Source organism: Pipistrellus hanaki (genome assembly GCF_964339955.1).
Source record: "Pipistrellus hanaki genome assembly, chromosome: 16".
NCBI classification, from domain to species: Eukaryota; Metazoa; Chordata; class Mammalia; order Chiroptera; family Vespertilionidae; genus Pipistrellus; species Pipistrellus hanaki.
Window position 1 is genome coordinate 16,282,015 of NC_140518.1, and position 20,375 is coordinate 16,302,389.

Genomic DNA, 20,375 nt, shown 5'->3' on the forward strand with positions numbered 1-20,375 from the left:
TATGAAGATGATTAGCTCGTTGAATCTAAATGAGTGCTTCTTTTTAGTACCAGGCCCTGAGTGTGTAGCCCAGTCACAGTCTGCAGGGCATCACATTCTAAAGTCTTTGTGTGTGAATACTTAAGCATAAAACTAATGTCAGCTCTGGACTCATAAGGAACAGGTTATAATAAATCAAATCCCCTGCTGATAACACAACACTAAATACATTCATGTGAATTTCAGGCATTAATTTTGTAAGCCCTTTTTCATTAAATACTTAACATATATACACCAGCAGCATATACAAACACCTTTTGGCAATGAATAGTTCCATAAGCCACAAAGCTTACGTGAGGAAAACTAAAAATCAGAAAGCAATAGAAGGTTGATATTAAAAAAAAAAAAGACAATATTCAATTAAACTTTTTAGAAAATATGTATCATCTGTGGCTTCCAAACTGAAATTAAAAGGAAAAAAATCACACAGCTGACAGGCACAGCAGGACTTCACATGTTTATAACAGATCCTTAGCAGCCACTGACAAAGATGAATGTGTACATGAAATATGAAATTCAATTCCAAATCACATGATGAATACGACTGATCCTTTATGTTGGAAAAACAACCAAAACTTGAAATTACTTTTATGTTCTTCAAATTAGATAGATAAAATTGAAGATTTTATATGTATATATAAGAGCCTACTGTTACATCTATTTCATACAACACAGATGAAGGTAAATGCATAAAAATATGATTTGCTATTCTGGAATCTGTCCTCCAAGGAAATTTGAGTATAGGCAGAGAAATCTTGGTGACAACTGAACAAAATGATTTATACACCAAATAAATTACATTTCAGCAGTTTTATAGTTTTCAGCATACAAAGCCTATACAAGCTTTGATAGATTTATAACTGAGTATTTAGTTTTTTTGAGTTATTGTAATGGTATTGGCTTTCACATTTGGGTTTCTAATTGTACAATGCAAATTACAGAAATGAGATCGATTTGTCTGTGTTAACCCTTTATTCTGAAAGCTTGCTAAATTCACATTTGTTGGTTAGTTTTCTGGGTAGATACCTTGGGTTTTTCTACTTTGACAATCATGTTATCTGTGAACAGAGTCAGTTTTATTTCTTCCTTACCAATCTCTATGCCTTTTATTTCTTTCTTTCTTTCTTTCTTTTTTTTTTTTTTTTTTTTTTTTTGCCATACTGCACTGGCTAAGACTCCAGTATAATGCTGAATATGAGTATTGAGAGTGGACATCTTACCTTATTCCTAATCTTAGAAAGCATGCAGTCTCTATTATTCAGTATGATAGTTGCTGTAAACTTTTTATAGGTAACCTTTAGCAGGTTAGGGAATTTCCCTTCTTTCTAATTTTCCAAGAGATTTTATGAGTGGATGTTGTGTTTTGTCAAATGTGTGTGGGCTTTTTGTTGCTGCTGTTGTTATCTTACAAGTCCAGGAAGCACACAGAACCCCAAACAAAAGGAATCCAAAGAGCACCGCACCAAGACATATCATAATTAAAATTCCAAGAGCAAGAGACAAAGAGAGAATATTAAAAGCAGCAAGAGAAAAGAAGGTAGTTACCTATAAAGGAGCACCCATTCGATTGTCAGCTGATTTCTCAACAGAAACCATGCAGGCCAGACGGGAATGGCAGGAAATATTCAAGGTGATGAATAGCAAGAACCTACAGCCAAAATTACTCTACCCAGCAAAGCTATCACTCAGAATCAAAGGCCAGATATAGAGCTTCACAAATAAAAAAAAGCTAAAGGAGTTCATCACCGCCAAACCAGAATTAAATGAATTGCTCAAGGGGGTTCTTTAGGAAGAGGAAGAAGATAAAGATAAAAATTATGAACAACAGATATGTAACTATCAACAAGTGAATCTGAAAACCAAGGGAATAGAATCAGAGGTATGGAAGGGGAGTGGGCTGTCAATTTTCAAAGAAAAGGGAGTGGGGGGTGCGGGAAGAGACTGAACAAAAACTGCACCTATGGATGAGGACAATGGGGAGTGGGGAAAGGGCAAAGGGTGGAGTGGAAACCTGGCGGAGGGGAGCAATGGAGAGGGGGGGAAAAGGAACATTTGTAATAATCTGAACAATAAAGATTTATTTAAAACAAAAAAAGAATCAAGAATCCTAAAAATGAACCATCTCCCTCTCTTCTCCATCACCATCCCCCAACCCCAAAACAGAGAACTTCCTACAACTGAACATTTAATTCTTTGGCACCAATAACTTGGCTTTTCCTACATCTGCTTTATGTAATGGCAATCATTTCTCCTTTTCCAGCAGTGAACCTTACTCCTAGCATAAAGATCTGAACAACATAAGACTGGAAGTCAGGAGTCTCGGCTCCACTTAATTAGTAGCTGCTTAAGCTACTAATATCCTTCTAACATCATAGTGCCTCAGTTTCCTTTAACAAAGAGGACTTATATAAATTATCCTCAAGCCCTAGCCTAGTTGCAAAGCTCTAGTTTGTAAAGTCTTCAATAAATGAAAACTCCTGTCAATGAGTATTTTAACTTTTTATCATTAAAATATCCAAACAGCCCGGCTCAGTGGTTGAGCATCAACCTATGAACCAGGAGGTCACAGTTCAATTCCCAGTTAGGGCACATGACCAGTTTGATCCTCAGTGTGGGGCATGCAGGAAGCAGCCAATCAATGATCCTCTCATCATTGATGTTTCGATCTCTCTTTCCCTCTCCCTTCCTCTCTGAAATCAATAAAAATATATACATATATTTTAATATATTTTATTGATTTTACACAGAGAGGAATTGAGAGGGATAGAGAGTTAGAAAAGTCAATGAGAGAGAAACATTGACCAGCTGCCTCCTGCACACCCCCCACTGGGGATGTGCCCGCAACCAAGGTACGTGCCCTTGACCAGAATCGAACCCGGGACCTTTCAGTCCGCAGACCGACGCTCTATCCACTGAGCCAAACCGGTTTTGGCATTAAAAATAAAATAAAAATATATTTTAAAAAAATATATCCAAACATAAACTATCACCAAACTTTAATGATCATCAACAATTTGACATATTTGTTAAAATAATTCAAATATAATGACATATTCAAGCCCATTTATTTATTTATTTATTTATTTTAATATATTTTATTGATTTTTTACAGAGAGGAAGGGAGAGAGATAGAGAGCTAGAAACGTCGATGAGAGAGAAACATCGACCAGCTGCCTCTTGCACACCCCCTACCGGGGATGTGCCCGCAACCAATGTACATGCCCTTGACCAGAATCAAACCCGGGACCTTTCAGTCCGCAGACCGACGCTCTACCACTGAGCCAAACCGGCTTCGGCAAGCCTATTTATTTAAATTCAAAAAAAACTACAGATCATGTTAATTGACTATAATAAAATGCATTCTGGACTTATGATTTTAAATTTTCAGATTTTTTTCCCCCACAGAGGGAAATTTCTATAAAGTACACTGAAAGACAAGGGACCCAAATAAAAATTTTAGAGGAAGATCTCTGTTCTGGAAAGAAAAAAAGAAAAAGAAAAATTTCTGGCTGAGAACACCCTTTATATTTCTACACTTCAGTCTTATGGGCCCCTAGGCTATTTAAATATATAAGCTATACTTTTTTCCTCTTCCTTCTTATTTCTTGGCCATTTTTTGTTCCCTGTTATTTTGCCCAGTTCTCAATTTTCTCCTATAGAGACTATTCTTTCTATAGGAGAAAATAGGATTGGCATCATCATATAGATGCCAACCCTATTAAAGATGGCAACCTGAAACTGGGGTCTAATTTAGAGTCATTGGGTCTTTAATAATTTCATTATTTATTGCTTAAAGGCTCATCCTACTCTGTCAGAGATCCTTACTCTGGGTTCAACTCCATATACGTTTGTATGTCTATAGATATTCTTTATGTTAACCTGTGAAATCATTACATTGCATGATCATTATTTTCTAAGTCTATAGCTAATATCTTTTTCTAAATATCAAAATATGCTAAAATTTCAAAAGCCATGTAAGAAGGAAAAACTAAATGACTAAATTCATGTATAAATTTCTAGTGTTGAAGATGGTTGTCAGCTGAAGTAAAATTCATAATTTTCTTATCACTGTCTTATAAGGTAATCTCTAATATCTGAGATTAGCAAGCTATTTTACATGTGTACGTATAAATAAATAACTGGGGGAAAGGTTAGCAACCTAATGAATTAGGGCTCTCTTTACAATTATACTATCAAAATTAATCTAAGGAAGAACTAAATGCTCTAGTGAAAATTCCAAGTCTCATTAACTATGGTACCAGAAACTTTAATTAAAACAGAACACCTCATTTAAATGATTAGCTTTGACAATTTAAGGATGAGTATAGGTCTAATTTATTAATTTGTTGATCACTGTCTCTGTTATGTGAATTTGATGCCATATGTTAGCCATGTTTCTGAGAAGACACTTCTGAGAAGACAGCAATATTACCACCCGGTTATACCACTCAAGTCATAAGCTGTCACCATCCACTTAAAAAGTCCCAACAGGAAGAACATGTAAATCAGCCAAGAATATAAACTTCAAGCTACATTTGTACAATACTTGGCTACATAAAATGGAATTGGGAACAGGGGGTGATTAAATAGCAATACTGAAATAAAAACTATCAACGAATTTCAAAACTAGACTTGTTTGAAGGAAGAAAGTGAAAATGAATAGATGGGTCAAAATTGTCTTTTGTTCAAAAACCAACATACAGATAAGGAATATTTCAAAGCAGATACATCACAGAGACATACATATCACCTCTAAGATGAGATAAGTAAATGCTGAGTTATTGAAAGCCGATCAAAATGAATGACTTACAAGCATTCCATTTTCAATTCAAGGCTGTCACAACAACAGCATCTCTGTAACACCCAACCCTGCAGTTTCATAAACAAATTCTAGACTTTTAGCCCTGACTGGTGTGGTTCAGTTGGTTGAACAATGTCCTGTGCACCTAAAGGTTGCCAGTTCAATTCCCGGTTAGGGCATGAGACTGGGTTTTGGGGTCCGCCCAGGACAGAGGGTGTGTAGGAGGCAGCAGATCGCTGCTCTCTGACATCAATATTTCTCTGTCTCCTTCTCCCTTCCTTTCTCTCTAAAAATTACTTTTATAGTGACACTTTCAAAAATAATTTTGTTTATATTAGTTATAAGCACTTTTAATCTACTTCATGCAAAGCATGTTTTAAATAGCAAAAGCTTTGTTCTGCACCAATATCAGTATTATTGGTCCTATATTAAGTGAAAGTTCTTAACATGGTAAAATTATGCCCACTTACGAAAAATGAGGATTTGTCTCTCAAGATAAAAAAAAAATTTGAAAAATATAATGGGGAAAAAAAGGTCCCACTCATAACCAAAAATAAGGAAAAATCAACCTAAGGCTAAATTTAACCAGAAATGAAGACACTCCAGAATTTAGCAGAGGAATATTAAAAAATAAATAAATATATATATATATATATATATATATATATATATATATATATATAGAGAGAGAGAGAGAGAGAGAGAGAGAGAGAGAGAGAGAGAGAGGGTGGGGGGGGGAGGGAGAGAAAGAGAGGTAAGGAGGGAAAAAATTAAAATAATGAAGACTGCATGAATCCCTAAATGAGAGGCTTAAAATATTTATAAGGACACAAGTCCTTCAATTTAAGCTATACATTTTATGTAATTCAAATTAAAACCCAAGAAAGTATGTATGCGTATGGTTTTTGGTGAGGGAGGGGGAAGAGTTCAAAAGGTATTCTAGCAGAAACCGGTTTGGCTCAGTGGTGGAGCCTCGGTCTGCAGACTGAAGGGTCCCAGGTTCGATTCCGGTCAAGGGCATGTACATTGGTTGCGGTCACGTCCCCGGTGAGGGATGTGCAGGAGGCAGCTGGTCGATGTTTCTCTCTCATCGACGTTTCTGGCTCTCTATCCCTCTCTCCTCCTCTCTGTAAAAAAATCAATAAAATATATTAATAAAAAAGAAAAAAAAAGTATTCTAAACTTCAAGTAAAAAAAAAAAAAAAAACATAGAAGACCCTCACCCCACCCCAAACACACAAACAGAAAAAGGGAGAAAAAAAATAAAGTAATAAGGGAGATTAGAATATTACAAAACCTCAAAAGTTAAAACAATATAATTTTGGTATAGAAACATATAGATAGATGAGGAGAAAAATATAAAATCTAGAAACAGATCTCAATACATACTGAAGAACTGTATCTTACCCAGAGATTAGACTATAAAGTTATCACACAAAGTGAAACATTTCATACAGGCAAAAATTGTCCAAGAAAAGTCCTGGATCATGTCAAAATCAGTAGAAACGGAACCATAGAAAGCTGAGAAGCCAAGAACTTACTTTTATTATTTCTCTTTGCATTTCATCTCTCTCACCTCTACAGCCTTTAGCCAAAATGCAAGGATGATATTCAAGAATTGAAGTATTTGATGAAAGCTGCTATCCTATTTTGTGAGACCACAATCCTATATAATATAAGGCTAATATGCAAATAGACCAAATGGTGGAACATCTGGAACAACCAAACAACCGGTCACTGTGACATGCGCTGACCACTAGGGGCGATGGCACCGGCTGCGGCGGGAGGGTGGAGTAGGTGAGTGCGGGCACCAGGCCAAGGCAGGGTGCCAGTTGCTGTCATTGGGGCAAGCCTCTGGTGGTTAATGAAAATTCTTTGCTCCCATGTGCCGTGGTGCCGCCTGGTGCTCGCACCTGCTGCCGGTACCTGCCCCCTTGCACACGCTGCCGGCACCACCACTTGCACCTTCTGTAGGTGCTTGGCGCTGGTCTTAATCACTCAGTGCCATCAGCGGTGCGAGCAATGGCTGCCAGACCCAATCGGCCATGAGGGCTTCTCTACCTCTCCCTGCTCCTGAGGGGTGATCGGGGCAGCAGCCACTGCTTGCACCCACTGACAGCATTGGCCCCACTCGCACGTGCTGCTGGTGCTGGTCCCAATCGCTCCACGCCATCAGTGGGTGCAAGTGGTACCATCAGTGCATGGGAGCAGCAGCAGGGGGAGCGGGGCTGCCAGCAGACAGGGACCCGGGGCCGCGGTGGGAGGGGTCAGGCAGGGGTGCGGAGGATGGGGTGAGACCTGCCCCTGTGCCTACCACAGCCTCGCAGCCCACAGTTCCTTTCAAGGGACCCTAGTAATATAATAAAGAGTATGGAATAGTGTGCAACACGGCCCAGGTAAGGATGGCACTTTTGCCCTTATCCATCACACAGGAAAGCAGCAGTGCAGGAGAGGCTGCAGGCACTACTACCAGCCCATGCCCAGCCTCATCCAGGCAGCTGAAGGCCAGCACTTTGGCTGCATTTGAGGAAGGTAATGAAGACCTACAGATCATGCCTTACACAGCTAAATGAGAACACTTTAAAATTTTTAAATAGCAAAAAATGTAGCACAATAGGATCAAGATCCCATTTAGGGTGCCTTGACCTAGAGAAAGAAAGGTTTCATGGGGTGATGTCACTGAGCACCACAATTAGGGAAAACAAATGTTTCAACTTTTCTCAACACCCAATGCCCCTCCACTAATAATCACACCTTTATATATATGAATGCTTTTGAAATGTTATAGTAGCAGACTTTGTATAGTAAAATTAGAAATAATTTCTCTAACTTTTACATTTTCCATACTTCATTTGTCAAAAGAAACTTGCAATATTACAAAAAAGAAAAAACATAATATGAAAGACCATTTCCATTCAAGTTAAATGTTAACATCTACATGCTTTCATTTTATGTAAGATTAATCTACCAAGGTTTCTGGCAAGAAAAGAGCTCACAGTAGGGAGGAAAAAATTACTTTTCTGTATTTGCTAGAAGAAACAGCAAGCATATAAACCATTCGTTCTGTAAGATGATTCATGCAAAATCACTCTGTATAACATAACAGTTACGAAAGTTATCCTAAAGCACTGAAAACATCAAAACTGCAATATGGTGAAAATTATATTTCCCTTGTCAAGGAGTTTTTCAATGTTGCAAGTTAGTCATTATTTGTAAATCTCATGCATCAAAATAAAGGTGACCAAACGTTTTTGGAAAAGCAATTTCACTCTAAAAACCCACTGCTAATTGAAGGTCCTTACTCATATACTCATAGCTAAAGAGTAATATCAAATGTTAAGTGCTCGGGGGTACAAAGGACTGAATTCCAAAACTAAGGAACATTTAAATAGGTCAATGATTACAGTACACTATTCAGTATTTTTCGTAAAATACAAAACTTGGTAAGACCTTACAAAAACTCTGGCACGTTGTTCCCCTCACATATTATGAACTTCATTGGCAAGTTAAGTCAAAACATCATCACAAGTGAAATTAGTAAAGATGGAGCAAAGAATTCCGAAGTGCAGCCTTCTACAAAGGCAACGAAAAATATGGCAAAACTGTCACAATCAGCTTTCTTGGGATTCAAGAAACTAAAGCTTGCAGCGGCCAGGAGAACACTTAATGAAGAAAAACCAGGACATTTCAGAAAGAACAGAGAGTTGTGTGGTATTACCTTACCTTCGTCCCAGCCCCCAGCTCTCCAATTCAGCAGTAGCCTTGAAGTAAGACTGCATTTCAGCCACCAGTGCCAGAGGAGAAGAACGGGGCCTCATTCTCAAAGAATTTAAATTATTTGTTTTGAGCTGTCTGGTGGCTTTTAAAAACAAAACAAGACAAAAAAAAAAAAAAAAAAAAAAAAGCACTTGCCCTATTTTGTCCAACTCAGCATTCAACCAGTGCTACAGGGACCATACGGAAGACATTTATCAGCGAATACGTTAGTTGCTGCTGCCTGAGGTCATGGGTAACAGTTGGACTGAACAGTAGCCTAACCGACAGCTTTGAGGAAAGGCTGGGGAGGGAATAAGGGCTTCGAACAGCTCTGACATATTCCTGAGAAATCCAGAAGACCACACACATTCTGAAAGACCCAGAGAGCTGGGCGGCCATACAAGTATCAGAAAAAAAACATGCCTGAAGACAAAAATTGTCATATGAGAGAAAGGACATTTAAAAATGACTAGAGGCTTGATGCATGAATTTATGCACCAGTGGGGTCCCTCGGCCTGGCCTGGGGGGACTGGGCCAAAACCGGCTCTCCGACATCCCCCAGGGGTCCTGGATTGCAAAAGGGCGGTTCTCGGTTGATGCACCCGGGAATCAGGCCTCCTCTCTGGTTCCAGGTGTGTCACCTGAGAACCACAGCTGCCAAGTCACCACAGCTTAGCAGCTCCGGCACTGAGCATCTGTCCCCTGGTGGTCAGTGTGCATCATAGCTACCGATCAGTGTCTGCCCCCTGGTGGTCACTGCATGTCATAGCTACATCTCGGACAGTTGAATGGTTGCTTAGTCTTTTATATATAGAGATATTAAAGAAAGTCAATCCATCAAGAATATCAAACAATTATAAATATATGTAAACCTAAGACAGAGTCCCAAGATACATGAAGCATAAATTGATAGAACTGAAAGAAATAGGCAATTCAACAATAATAGTTGGAGATTTCAATATACTACTTTCAATAATGGATATAAAACCTAACAGAAGGTCCAAAGAAAACTGGAAATTTGAACAATATAAACCAAATAGATCTAATGTAGCTACAGAACATTCCACCCAACAAGAACAAAACATATATTCTTCTCCAGGTCACCTGAACATTACAGATCATATGTTGGGCAACAAAACAGGTTTCAATAAATTTTAAAAGATTAAAGTTATACAAATATGTTCTCCAAACAAAATTAGAAATCAATAACAGAAGAAAATTTGGAAAATCCACCCTGAATATACTTGCTTTTCTCTAATTTTGCCAAGTATGTACCCTAAACATTATAATGGAGGTTTTGGCCAAGGCAATTAGGCAATAAAAAGAAATAAAATGCATCCAGTTTGGAAAGAACAAAACTGTATTTACAAGATGGCATTATCATATATAGTTGGATATCATATATATATATCCAACTAAGGTATCCACACAAAAAAATCTATTAGAGTTAATAAAGAGTTCAGCAAGTTTTTATACTCTATACCATTTTGAAAGCTTTATAACTTGGAATTACTGAGATTTTTCCTATCAGTGATGCTCTTTGCAAATACCTAAGTAGTTTAAAATAAAAATTCAATTTCCCTTAAAATGCTTAGTTTAACAGAATCAACTCTATGTTAAACATGGCAAATTCTGACATTAGGGAATCAGAGTATGATTTTGTGTCAATTGCCTCTAAGAAATCACCAGATGAGTCACAGGAGAAAGAGCACAGAACTTGGAATTGGCCGCTGGCAGAGAAAGCCAACCTCTATGGAATGCTCTAATTAACAAATGTAACCTAGGCAAAAAGATAAATCACAAAAACCATTTCCCCAGATTAGACAGGACTAAGCAAGCTTCAAGTCAGTCAGACGTTTCAAAACAACAATAAAAGACTACCGTGTTTCAACAATAATGGCCATTCTAAAAATTCTGAGATACCCCAGTAAGGGGTGGAAATTAAAATAAACTCCAGGAAAAGATTAGCTTTAATAGACCATTAAATTCAGTGAGATCTGTCCACTATTATCAAATCAATAAATATTTGTTTTTTTCACAATCAACTAATCCTCCCCAAACCCCTACCTCCATCCCCTCAAAAAGGAAAAGAAAGGCATTTACCTCTTCTAAGCTAGGGAGCGAAGAAGAAGATACTGCTCGAGATGACAGTGGGTGAAATGGCTCTTGACCAATAGCGTGTTGATGATTCTGTATTTGTACAAAAGGGTTTTGTGGTGGCCTGTGAGGCAGCGGAGGTAGGCCATAGGGAAAACCCGGCCCGATTAGGTGATTCTGCTGTAAGTTAGCAAAAGTCCATGCTCCATCAGATGCCAGGTATTTCAAGGGAGGAGGGGCAAGGTGTTCAGATGGCAGCGAGAAAGGCGAGCTGAATATCTGGGGTGGCAGTCGCTGCGGAAATGCTGGGTTGTTGGCTACTTCAACGTCTCTGCTATTGTCGTTAAAGTTAGAAAAATGGCTACTGTGGTCTGTGCTGGAGGGGGAGGAGGGGACTGCTGGTGGGCTCCTAGTCTGAATTTGTCTATACTGCAAAAGTCTTGATTGAGGTGGTGGCATCTCAGCTAGTTCCCGTGCTTCACTTTGATCACGATTGGACAGTTCTCTGAGTAAGTCCTGAAACCTACATGAAAGATGATGAAATGTGAGGAGGAGAAAACAAAAGAAAGGCTCCATCAAATAAGGAGAGTTTAGTCAACTACGTGTGCAATTTCTACAAACAAAGACATAACACATAACTTGAACTAACATTAATTAATCTCAAATATAAACATTAATACTTAACAAATGTGGAATTAAAAACACTAAATATGTTCAAGTACCTGATTTCTTTCTTTTCCCTTTGTATTAAAAACAACTGTCTTAGTCTCTACCTGCCCCTGATAACTGGCAGTGACAGAAGGTCACCACAATGGTGGGCCTGATTCAGAAGGGATTAGGAAACACTTCGGTGCGTTCATATGACACTAGCCCTAAAAACAAATTTAGAGTCAGTAATGAAGACTCATAAATACCTGTAGTTAAAAGGAGGTAGAATTCTGTGCTACTAGGAAAAGAGTTAATAAAAAATTTATAATTTTTAACTTTTAACCACTGATTTACTTGTCTTCATTCATTCTTTATAAGTATTACTACTGAGTAAGAAGAAAAAAAATTACTGAGAAGGACAGCATGTTTCTCTTTTAGAAGAGACCCCACATCACTTCTCGGCCTTTTGGCTACGATCAAGTGCAGAAGAGACCACAGAGCACAGAGCCATGTTAGCTTAGCGTTTACAGCAGGCTGTCTATACCCCGATTTGCAGAGTTAAACTGATTCTATTTCAGGGTCAATCAATAGGACTGTGCAGTATGTGCCCAGAAGGCCAGCATCCAATTTCTTTGGGACAATATTCCAACTTAAGGCTAAGAGGATAGCACTCAAGAATGAAAAGAGTGGTTGGGTCATGTTTGAGGCTGGTTTTAGTTGCTAAAATACCTTGACTCTGTCGTTTCTGCTTCACCTTCGGCACTGCCTGGCAGCTTCCAGTCTGCCCTCACTGGCGGCTGATGTAATCCAATGGGCGGCTGAGGAAGATGCTGGAGGTGAGGGTGAGGATGGTGATGGTGTGAGTATGGAATACCGCCCTGACTCAAATAGGCGTGATGCTCACTCCACTGCTGTAACCGCACTTGCTGCTGTCGCACTGTTTCCAAGGCTACATTCCCATGCATTCGATCTGCAAAAACATTTGCGAAAAGTTTAAGTTTTCATGTATAAAGGGTTTCCAGTTAGTTTTTTTCAAGAGTTTTTATAATCAGATTTTCTCCACAAAGACAAAGAATTGGCTACAGTTTTCGCTTTGGAGAAAGCAAATGTTTTTTAAATTCGCCAGTAACCAGAGTTATCGTGATGATGATGATGATGATAATCACGGAACCCGGGGTAGATTGGATGCTTAATGTTACATAGCATTTAGAACTAAATTCTGATTATTACACTAAGTGATTGATTTTTGCTGGCATTATTTAAAGAAATGAATCAAACCTGACCCACATTAATACATGTCATTTTAAGTAAATAATCTCTGAATTTGTCACATTCAGCAGTGACAGGGCAACTTACCGAAAGCCTCCCCTATCGGCAGTCCTGGGGGGTTCTCATCGGTGAAGTTATTCAGATGTGAAGGAAGGAGGGGGGCAGGCTGTGCAATGGCCCGTAAGGGACTGTGGCTTTCTTGCAGCACGGGAGGGGGCTGCTGCTCAGGGGCCACAGCCTCTGCAGGAGGGGACTGTGGTCGAGGAGGAACTGCATTATTGAAAAAAGCACTGTTGGGCCCTGCCTGGTAGGCAGGAGAAAGCTGAGGAGGTGGCGGCTGTGGAGGCAGCTGATTCAAAGGATTCTGCTGCTGGACTACCTGATTTGGCTGGGGTGGCATTTGGTTTGCTTGTTCAGGCAAATTATTCTGCTGCTGGTTTAACAAGGTGTGCTGCTGCGGAACTGGAAATGGTGCTCTTGGTAACTGGGGAAGGGGATGAAAATGACGACCAGGGATGGCATACTGTGCAGGGGGAGTAGGAAGGGGAAGGTTTATGTGTCTTGGGTTGAGATTATCTTTGTGATGAAATTTGGTATTGGAATAAACAACACCAGGACGTGATTCAGGACTTCTGTTCTGTGGATTTGAATCCAAATCAATCTAGGAAAAAATGAGAAATCTTTTTTAACTGGAAAACCAAGTCTGGTGGCTCTCCGCCTTTCCCCACCCCTACCACATCTTGAGGATATTATACATTCTTATCAGTAATAGCAGGAGTACAGGGTACCCAATCAATCACTCTCTGACAATAAAATTAGGGGATAGTATTTTTTAAATTAGGAAAGATGAAACAGATAAACAGCATATTAAATCTGAGTCATAGAAGAGATATTGCCATTTTATTAGCATATCCACTTGAACTCATTCAAAAAACATTATTTTTAATTTCACACTTTCTTCCTTAGAAGATTACCATTTCTTTCTTTCAGATATAAATCATTAAAATGTGTTCTTTCTTCAAACATATATCTCTTTCTTCAAACATACCTCTATTAACTTAAAAAGCATGAAGTGAATAATTTATCTATCACCTTTGTATAATCAGTTTGGTTATCAATTTTTGCCATTGTGACTGACATTCCTTCCAGAAAACAATTTTTGAGGGCTTTCTAAGGGCATTGTACCTGGTGCTGGAGATCAGAAAGCAATAAGAGGATTTAGTTTGTGCCCACAAGAGCTTAGAACAGCAGGGGTTGGCCAGCTCTGGCCCCCAAGCCATTTCTAGCCCAACAGACTTTTGTAAGTTTTCCTGAACACAGCTCTTCACTTAAATGCTGGCTATGGCTGCTTTCTCACTATAGTGGCAGAGTTGAACAGTTGCAACAGAAAACGTGACCCATGAAGCCTGAAGATTTACTACCTGGTCTTTTGCAGAAAAAGTTTGCTACGTCCTGGCTTAGAGCCCAGTAGAGGACACCAACATGTAAATATAAAATGAGAAGTGCTGTAAGAGGAAATGATGAGATCCTGGGAAATTAAGTGGCTTCGCACAGGCTACGGCAATTGTACTGAATTTTGCACAAAGAGCTGGAATTTTCCAGGGAGGGAAGGACATTCTCGGTAAAGGGAATAGCTTATACAAAGGTGGAGAGAGGAGAAAAAGTAGACACATTTGAAGAGCATGAGAAGTTTTGTGTACACAGAGGTGGAACTTCACTTGTTTATGTATTAGTTTTCCCCTTCTTGACAAATGAAGATGCACACGACCTTGAATGATTCAATACTGGGCATAAACATTTTTTAAATCCTGTAAACTGTGGCAAGTTCCAAAGGCTTATAAACTAAGGAATGCAGCCATCCTGAAACATGAGTCTGATCGTAAGCGGTGGCAATGTGAAAAATGAAATATAAGGCGGAAAGAAGCAATTTTTGTTTCCCATCTCTGACAAGGCACTCAATGAGCTGCTTTGGTGCATCAATGTCCTTACAAGTTTCAATGTTGAAATAGTCACTGAAGATTACTTGCCTTGCCAAAGGCTCTCAAGTTAGAAATGGAACTAGCTACTCCCAAGAACACAGAACAAGTATCTTGTTCCTGAACTGAAGCTGTGGTACACCTAGCAAGCAAGCTTTAGCAGCTGATGGTTCCAATGAGCCAGTCCAATCCCAAGTGCACTCTACTCTCTAATCACCAGCTCTAATGGACTGCCATTACATTGGGCCAGTAAGTTCCTTAAGATTACTAGGTGTATGCAAATAGTCTAGTAAGTGAAATGAGCAGGATGACCATTCTGTCCCAGTGGGCCCAAGCTGCTGCAAAACCTGCTTTTCAAACGTCTCAGAGCCTGATTAAAGTTCTTTATAAACAAACATTTTGCCCCATAATTTTTATTTTATTTTAATGACTGGCACTACATTCAGCTGGGATGTACTTCTTCAAAGACTGTTGATATGCACACTTTGATTGCACGAGGGAGACCATGATTAGATGTCAAGGTTCTTTGTGGATAAGGGCTGTTCTAATTGCCTCCTTTACTTCTGACTGACATAGACAGGAAGCTAGATCAGTGCCAGAGAAATTTAGATCAAGACATGCCTCTTTATGATACTACAAAGGGCTAGGACAGGGATCAGCAAACTGCAGTTTGCAAGCCACATGCGGTTCTTTGGCCCCTTGAGTGTGGCTCTTCCACAAAATACCACGGCCTCGGCGAGTCTAGTTTGAAGAAGTAGAGTTAGAAGTTTAAGTTTAAAAAATTTGGCTCTCAAAAGAAATTTCAATCGTTGTACTGTTGAGATTTGGCTCTGTTGACTAATGAGTTTGCCGACCACTGGGCTAGGAGAATAGAGAACTCTAAGGTCTGAAGGAGTCTGGGTCTACAATTATCAGAATTAAACTATCACTTTCCTCTTAATAATAAGTTCCTGACTGAAGGAGAACTAGGGCCCCACCCTTTTTACCCCCTCCCCCCTACTTCCTCCTACCTCGCAGGACAAAGCATCAGGGTAGGAAAGAAAATAAAACATGTCTATTGGATTGCCTAGTCTCCTAACAGGGAAGAATCATAACGGAAATTTAAAAACAAGGACCTGAAAGACACTAGTAGCTATCCTGGCTTCAGTTGCTCTGACAGCACCTAAGATTCTTATGCTGGATTTTAACTATCGCTGCACTGTCCCAACATGCCCTGTTCTCTCCCTGCTCCTCTCCCAAATACACAGGACTTCCACTATCACTGCCACAGCCCTCTTTCTCTATTGGGAACTTCCCTGGCTGCCTCATTCCCACTGCGGCCTCTCCAGGGGCACTCAGTCCTCCCAGCTATTGAAGCTGAGTGAAAGCTACTTATGGGACATGAGTAACTGACTATAGAGAGCAGTTGCTCAAAGCAAGGCTGGGGTTGGAAATCCAGATTTGGAAGTCATTATCATGGAAATGGACTGGTGTACAGTAAGAAACCATAGTATGCAAGGAGAGGTGTGGGGCAGAATCCTGAAAATCCCCAACTTAAGGATTAGGAAAAGATGGAAAGGAGGTGGACAGGGACTTATAAAAGGGACAGAAGGTCATGTTAGAAAGAACTGTGAAAAGTAAAAATATGTGTCACAGAAACCAAAAGAAAACAAGATGGTCAAAATGAAAGAAGTAGAAAATATCAAAGTGCCAAATATCAAAGGTAAGTCAAATAAGACTACAACTGAAGCATATGCATAGCATTTGATCCCTTAGAACCAAACAGTTTTGATGAAATGTTGAGGCTTGATGCTAGACTATACTAGTTAAAAGACATAAAAATAAAGCTGAGGTAGGAAGGAGAAATTAGGTAGTAGCTATAAGAAGATGAAGATAAAGAAAGTGTCTTTTACAAAAACAGTCTATCAATCAATTTACTTAGGAGCTGAGGAGGAAGAACCTGTAGCTAGAAAGAAACTAAAGACAAATGAGAAGAGAAAACAAGGTCGGTGAGGTGAGCAGGAGAGAGATTAGTTTTAACAAGAACGTCTTCTCTAAGCCTGGTGATAAGGAAGCAAAGGTGTTCAAGGATGCAGAAAAGTGTTAAGTTTAAGGTTTTAAGTTAGCAAGGTGAAATCCTAATGACCGAAATATAAGGCAAGATCGTCTCCTGATCAAAAGGATAACAGAAGCTGAAAGATAATCAGGCATGAGAAGAGCTGCTGAGAAAATCGGGCAAACGGAGCTGGGTACATGTGAAAGAAATGTGGTTGGAAAACATAAATGTGCAATGGCTCTAATTCAGTCAATACTTTGGTTTTCCCTAACTAGCTCACAAGCACAGAAGCAGAGAAAGTAGATGAACAAATGGATAGAGTTAAGTATTTATACAGTGGGTCGGAGGAGAGAATGAGGTGAATGACTTGAGAAAGTTAAGTCTTCCTCTGAGGAAGCTAATTCTTCCTTCTTCTTCACTATACAGCTTCTTTTTTTGGAGACAATTTTTAACGACACAACTATTGCTGTGTCTTCACTGACTACTTTATCATGGAAAGTCTCTAAGTTCAAGTCTATAACCGATACCACAATTTGAGAAAAGTATACTGATAAATTATAATGTAGAAGAAAAAAAAAAAAGATGGAGGAAGAGAGGGTAACATGACCCACCAGATCACTATAAAACAATAACATTAAAAATACAAATAAAAAGTAAAATTTTTAAAAAGCATTAAAATTCCAAGATGACCAATCAGACTAAATCAATTAGAACAAATTCAGTCATTAAATGTAAGCAGCATACCTGTTTTGATTCTGTAAGCTTTTTCTCTGGTGTTCGAATCTTATTAATTTCAGGTCCAGGATTATTTGTATCACTTTTACCTAAGAAAATATTTTAAAATTTTTATAAATTTCCAGTGAGGATATTTCCAATGACTACCCAATATTAGACAAAAGAAAATATTTTAAACATTTTTCACCCATTATTATCAATTTGTATTATTGCTTGGGTTTTGTTCTTAAATTTTCAGAGACAGTTTCTCTACAAGAAAGTAAATTTAAAAATATAGCAAACCACATTGACCAGGCAAAAGCTTTATAAAAGTATATAATCTTAAAACATCAAATAATTCCAAAGATAACAACCCAATCTCCAGGTATTTACAGCCTAATTTTTCTTAAACTAGACATAAAAAAGAACATGGCATTCTTGCTTATTTATAAAGGCTCAAAAATTTGATCCTTTATAAATGCAATTAAGCAAAATCCAAATAATGTGTCAATCTAATTTAGTAAAGGAATCTAATCTGAGTAAAGATATTCTGAAATGTATGCATGCTGTTTAAAGGTAATAGATATTGAGCTAAATATAAGTGAAAGAAGTAAAATTAAGTTTGAAAATATCACAGTTATAAAAGATAATGCCATTTCATCCATGTGAAAGGCTTCTACTATATAAGAATTAACTGATGGAAATTTTCAATTCCTGAAAGAATCCTTAACTTGGGTTCTTGTTCAAAAACATAGGGCCAAATCTTTAAAATGAATTACTACTAAACTTTAAGAAATAAGAACTACAATGTCTGAGATGAAACATACACTGGATGGAATTAGCAGCAGATTAGACAATGCAGAAGAAAAGATTAGTGAAGCTGAAGGCAAAATATGCAAAATAAAATACAAAAAGAAAATTGATATTTTTTTAAATGAAAAAGTGTATGTGAGGTGTAGGGAAACTTTAAGCAGACTAATATATGGGTAGTTGGAATTCCTGAAGAAGAAAGAAGGTAAGACAGAAAAAAAACTAAAGAAATAAAGAATCAAAACTTTCCAAATTTGATGAAAACTGTAAACCATCCAAGAAGCCCAACAAATCCCAAACACAAGAAGCACAAAGAAAACTACACCAAGAAGTGTTATAATCGAATTACTAAAACCAGTATAAGAGAAACTCTTATAAGCAGGCAGGGGAAAAAGACACATTTCACACAGAAAGCAAACATAGGGGTGATTTCAGATTTCTCTAAAAAACTTCACCACCAGCAGACCTGCACTACAAGAAATGTTAAAAGAACTTTGGGCAGAAGGAAATTGTATCAGATGAAAACAAAAATATATAGAAAAAAATAAAGATTACCAGAAATGCTAATTACATGGGTAATATAAAATATTATTTTTCTTATTAAAAACTTTTTTTAAAAATACACAGATATCCTAAGAAAAATAACATTTGGAGCCTATAACATATGTAAAAGTAAAATGCATTATAACAATAGGATAAAGTCTAGGAGAGAAAAAAAAATGAAATGTTTTAAAGTTATTTTAGTGTACACGAAGTGGTAAATATAAATTGCAAAGTAGACTGTGTAAGTTTAAGATATATACTATAAACCTAAAGAAAATACTATAAAGTTATAGCTAATAAGCCAATGAAGGAGATAAGAAAGGAATCATAAAAGTATTCAAATAATCCAAAAGAAGGCAGAGTAAAAGAAAAAAAAAAGAAGAAAAAAAAAACAACAGTTTGGACAAATTAAAAAACCAATAGAGCGAGATGATAAAAATCAAACCTAATTATATTAATAATCAACAAAAATATAAATGGTCTACACAATCCAATTAAAAGAAAGAGGTTATCATATTGGATTTTTTTTAAAAAATCAAGGACCAACTATATGCTTTCTTAAAAAAATGCATTTTAAATATAAATACAATAATAGATTAAAAATAAAGGGTCAATAAATGATGTACCGTGCTAACAATAGTTAAAACAAAGCTAAGTGACCTTATTAACATTAAGCAAAGTAGATCTCAGAGCAAAGAATATTACTAGGGCTCAAGAAGATCATTTCATAATGATAAATTTGTTAATTAATCAAGAGCACAGTATTTTAAATGTCTATGTACCTAACAACAGAATTTCAAAATTCATCAAGCAAAACTTACAGAAAAATAGACAAATACCAATTATATTTGAAGCTTCTATTTTTATTATTTTTTAAATATATATATACTAGAGGCCTGATGCATAAAGATTCATGCAAGAATGGGCATTCCTTCCCCTGGCTGCCAGCACCACCTTCACTCTGGTCAGAGCGGCCTGTCTGCCTTCCCACAATGTCCAGAGGCCCAGAGTGGCTGCGGTGGTGCGGAACGCCTGTGCTGTTGCTGACTCAATTGTCCTGCCCTGCACTGGCCAGTCAGTGCCTGTGTATGCAAATTACCCTGTCTTTGTTGGGTTGATTTGCATATTCACTTCTGATTGGCTGGTGGGCATCGCACAGGAACAATTAGCACATTGATCTTTTATTAGTGTGTTAGTGTGTGTGTGTGTGTGTGTGTGTGTGTGTGTGTATTTTTTTTAATATGGAACGCTTCACAAATTTGCGTGTCATACTTGCACAGGGGCCATGCTAATCTTCTCTGTATCATTCCAACTATAGTACTACTAAAGCAAGCACTTAAAGATATATATTTTTTATTGATTTCAGAGAGGAAGGGAGAGGGAGAGTTAGAAACAAGAATGATGAGAGAGAATCATTGACAGGCTGCCTCCTGCATGCCCCCTACTGGGGATCGAGCCTGCAACCCAGGTATGTGCCCTTGACTGGAATCAAACCTGGGACCCTTCAGTCCACATGTCTTCTATACACTGAACCAAACAAGCTAGGGCATATTTGAAGATTTCAATATTCCTTTCAATATTTTTTTTAAAAGTAGGTAGAAAATCAGCAAGGATATAGCAGACTTAAGCAATCCTATCTAACAATTTGACCTAATTAACATTTAAAGAACACTCCTTTCTTCTCAAG

The 20,375-nt window shown here is 38.0% G+C and overlaps 1 protein-coding gene across 8 annotated transcripts in view; it reads right to left on the minus strand.

Annotated features, from left to right (window-relative positions):
• Positions 1-20,375, minus strand: part of HELZ (helicase with zinc finger) — a 110,126-nt gene that overhangs the window by 7,048 nt on the left and 82,703 nt on the right. For all 8 annotated transcript variants that reach the window (XM_084864140.1, XM_084864138.1, XM_084864136.1 and 5 more), the window contains 4 exons: positions 17,366-17,445; positions 12,698-13,271; positions 12,071-12,311; positions 10,700-11,216 (listed from right to left, as the gene is read on the minus strand). In XM_084864140.1, coding sequence (XP_084720266.1) covers positions 10,700-11,216; positions 12,071-12,311; positions 12,698-13,271; positions 17,366-17,445 — 1,412 coding nt within the window. The remainder of the gene's footprint in view (positions 1-10,699; positions 11,217-12,070; positions 12,312-12,697; positions 13,272-17,365; positions 17,446-20,375) is intronic.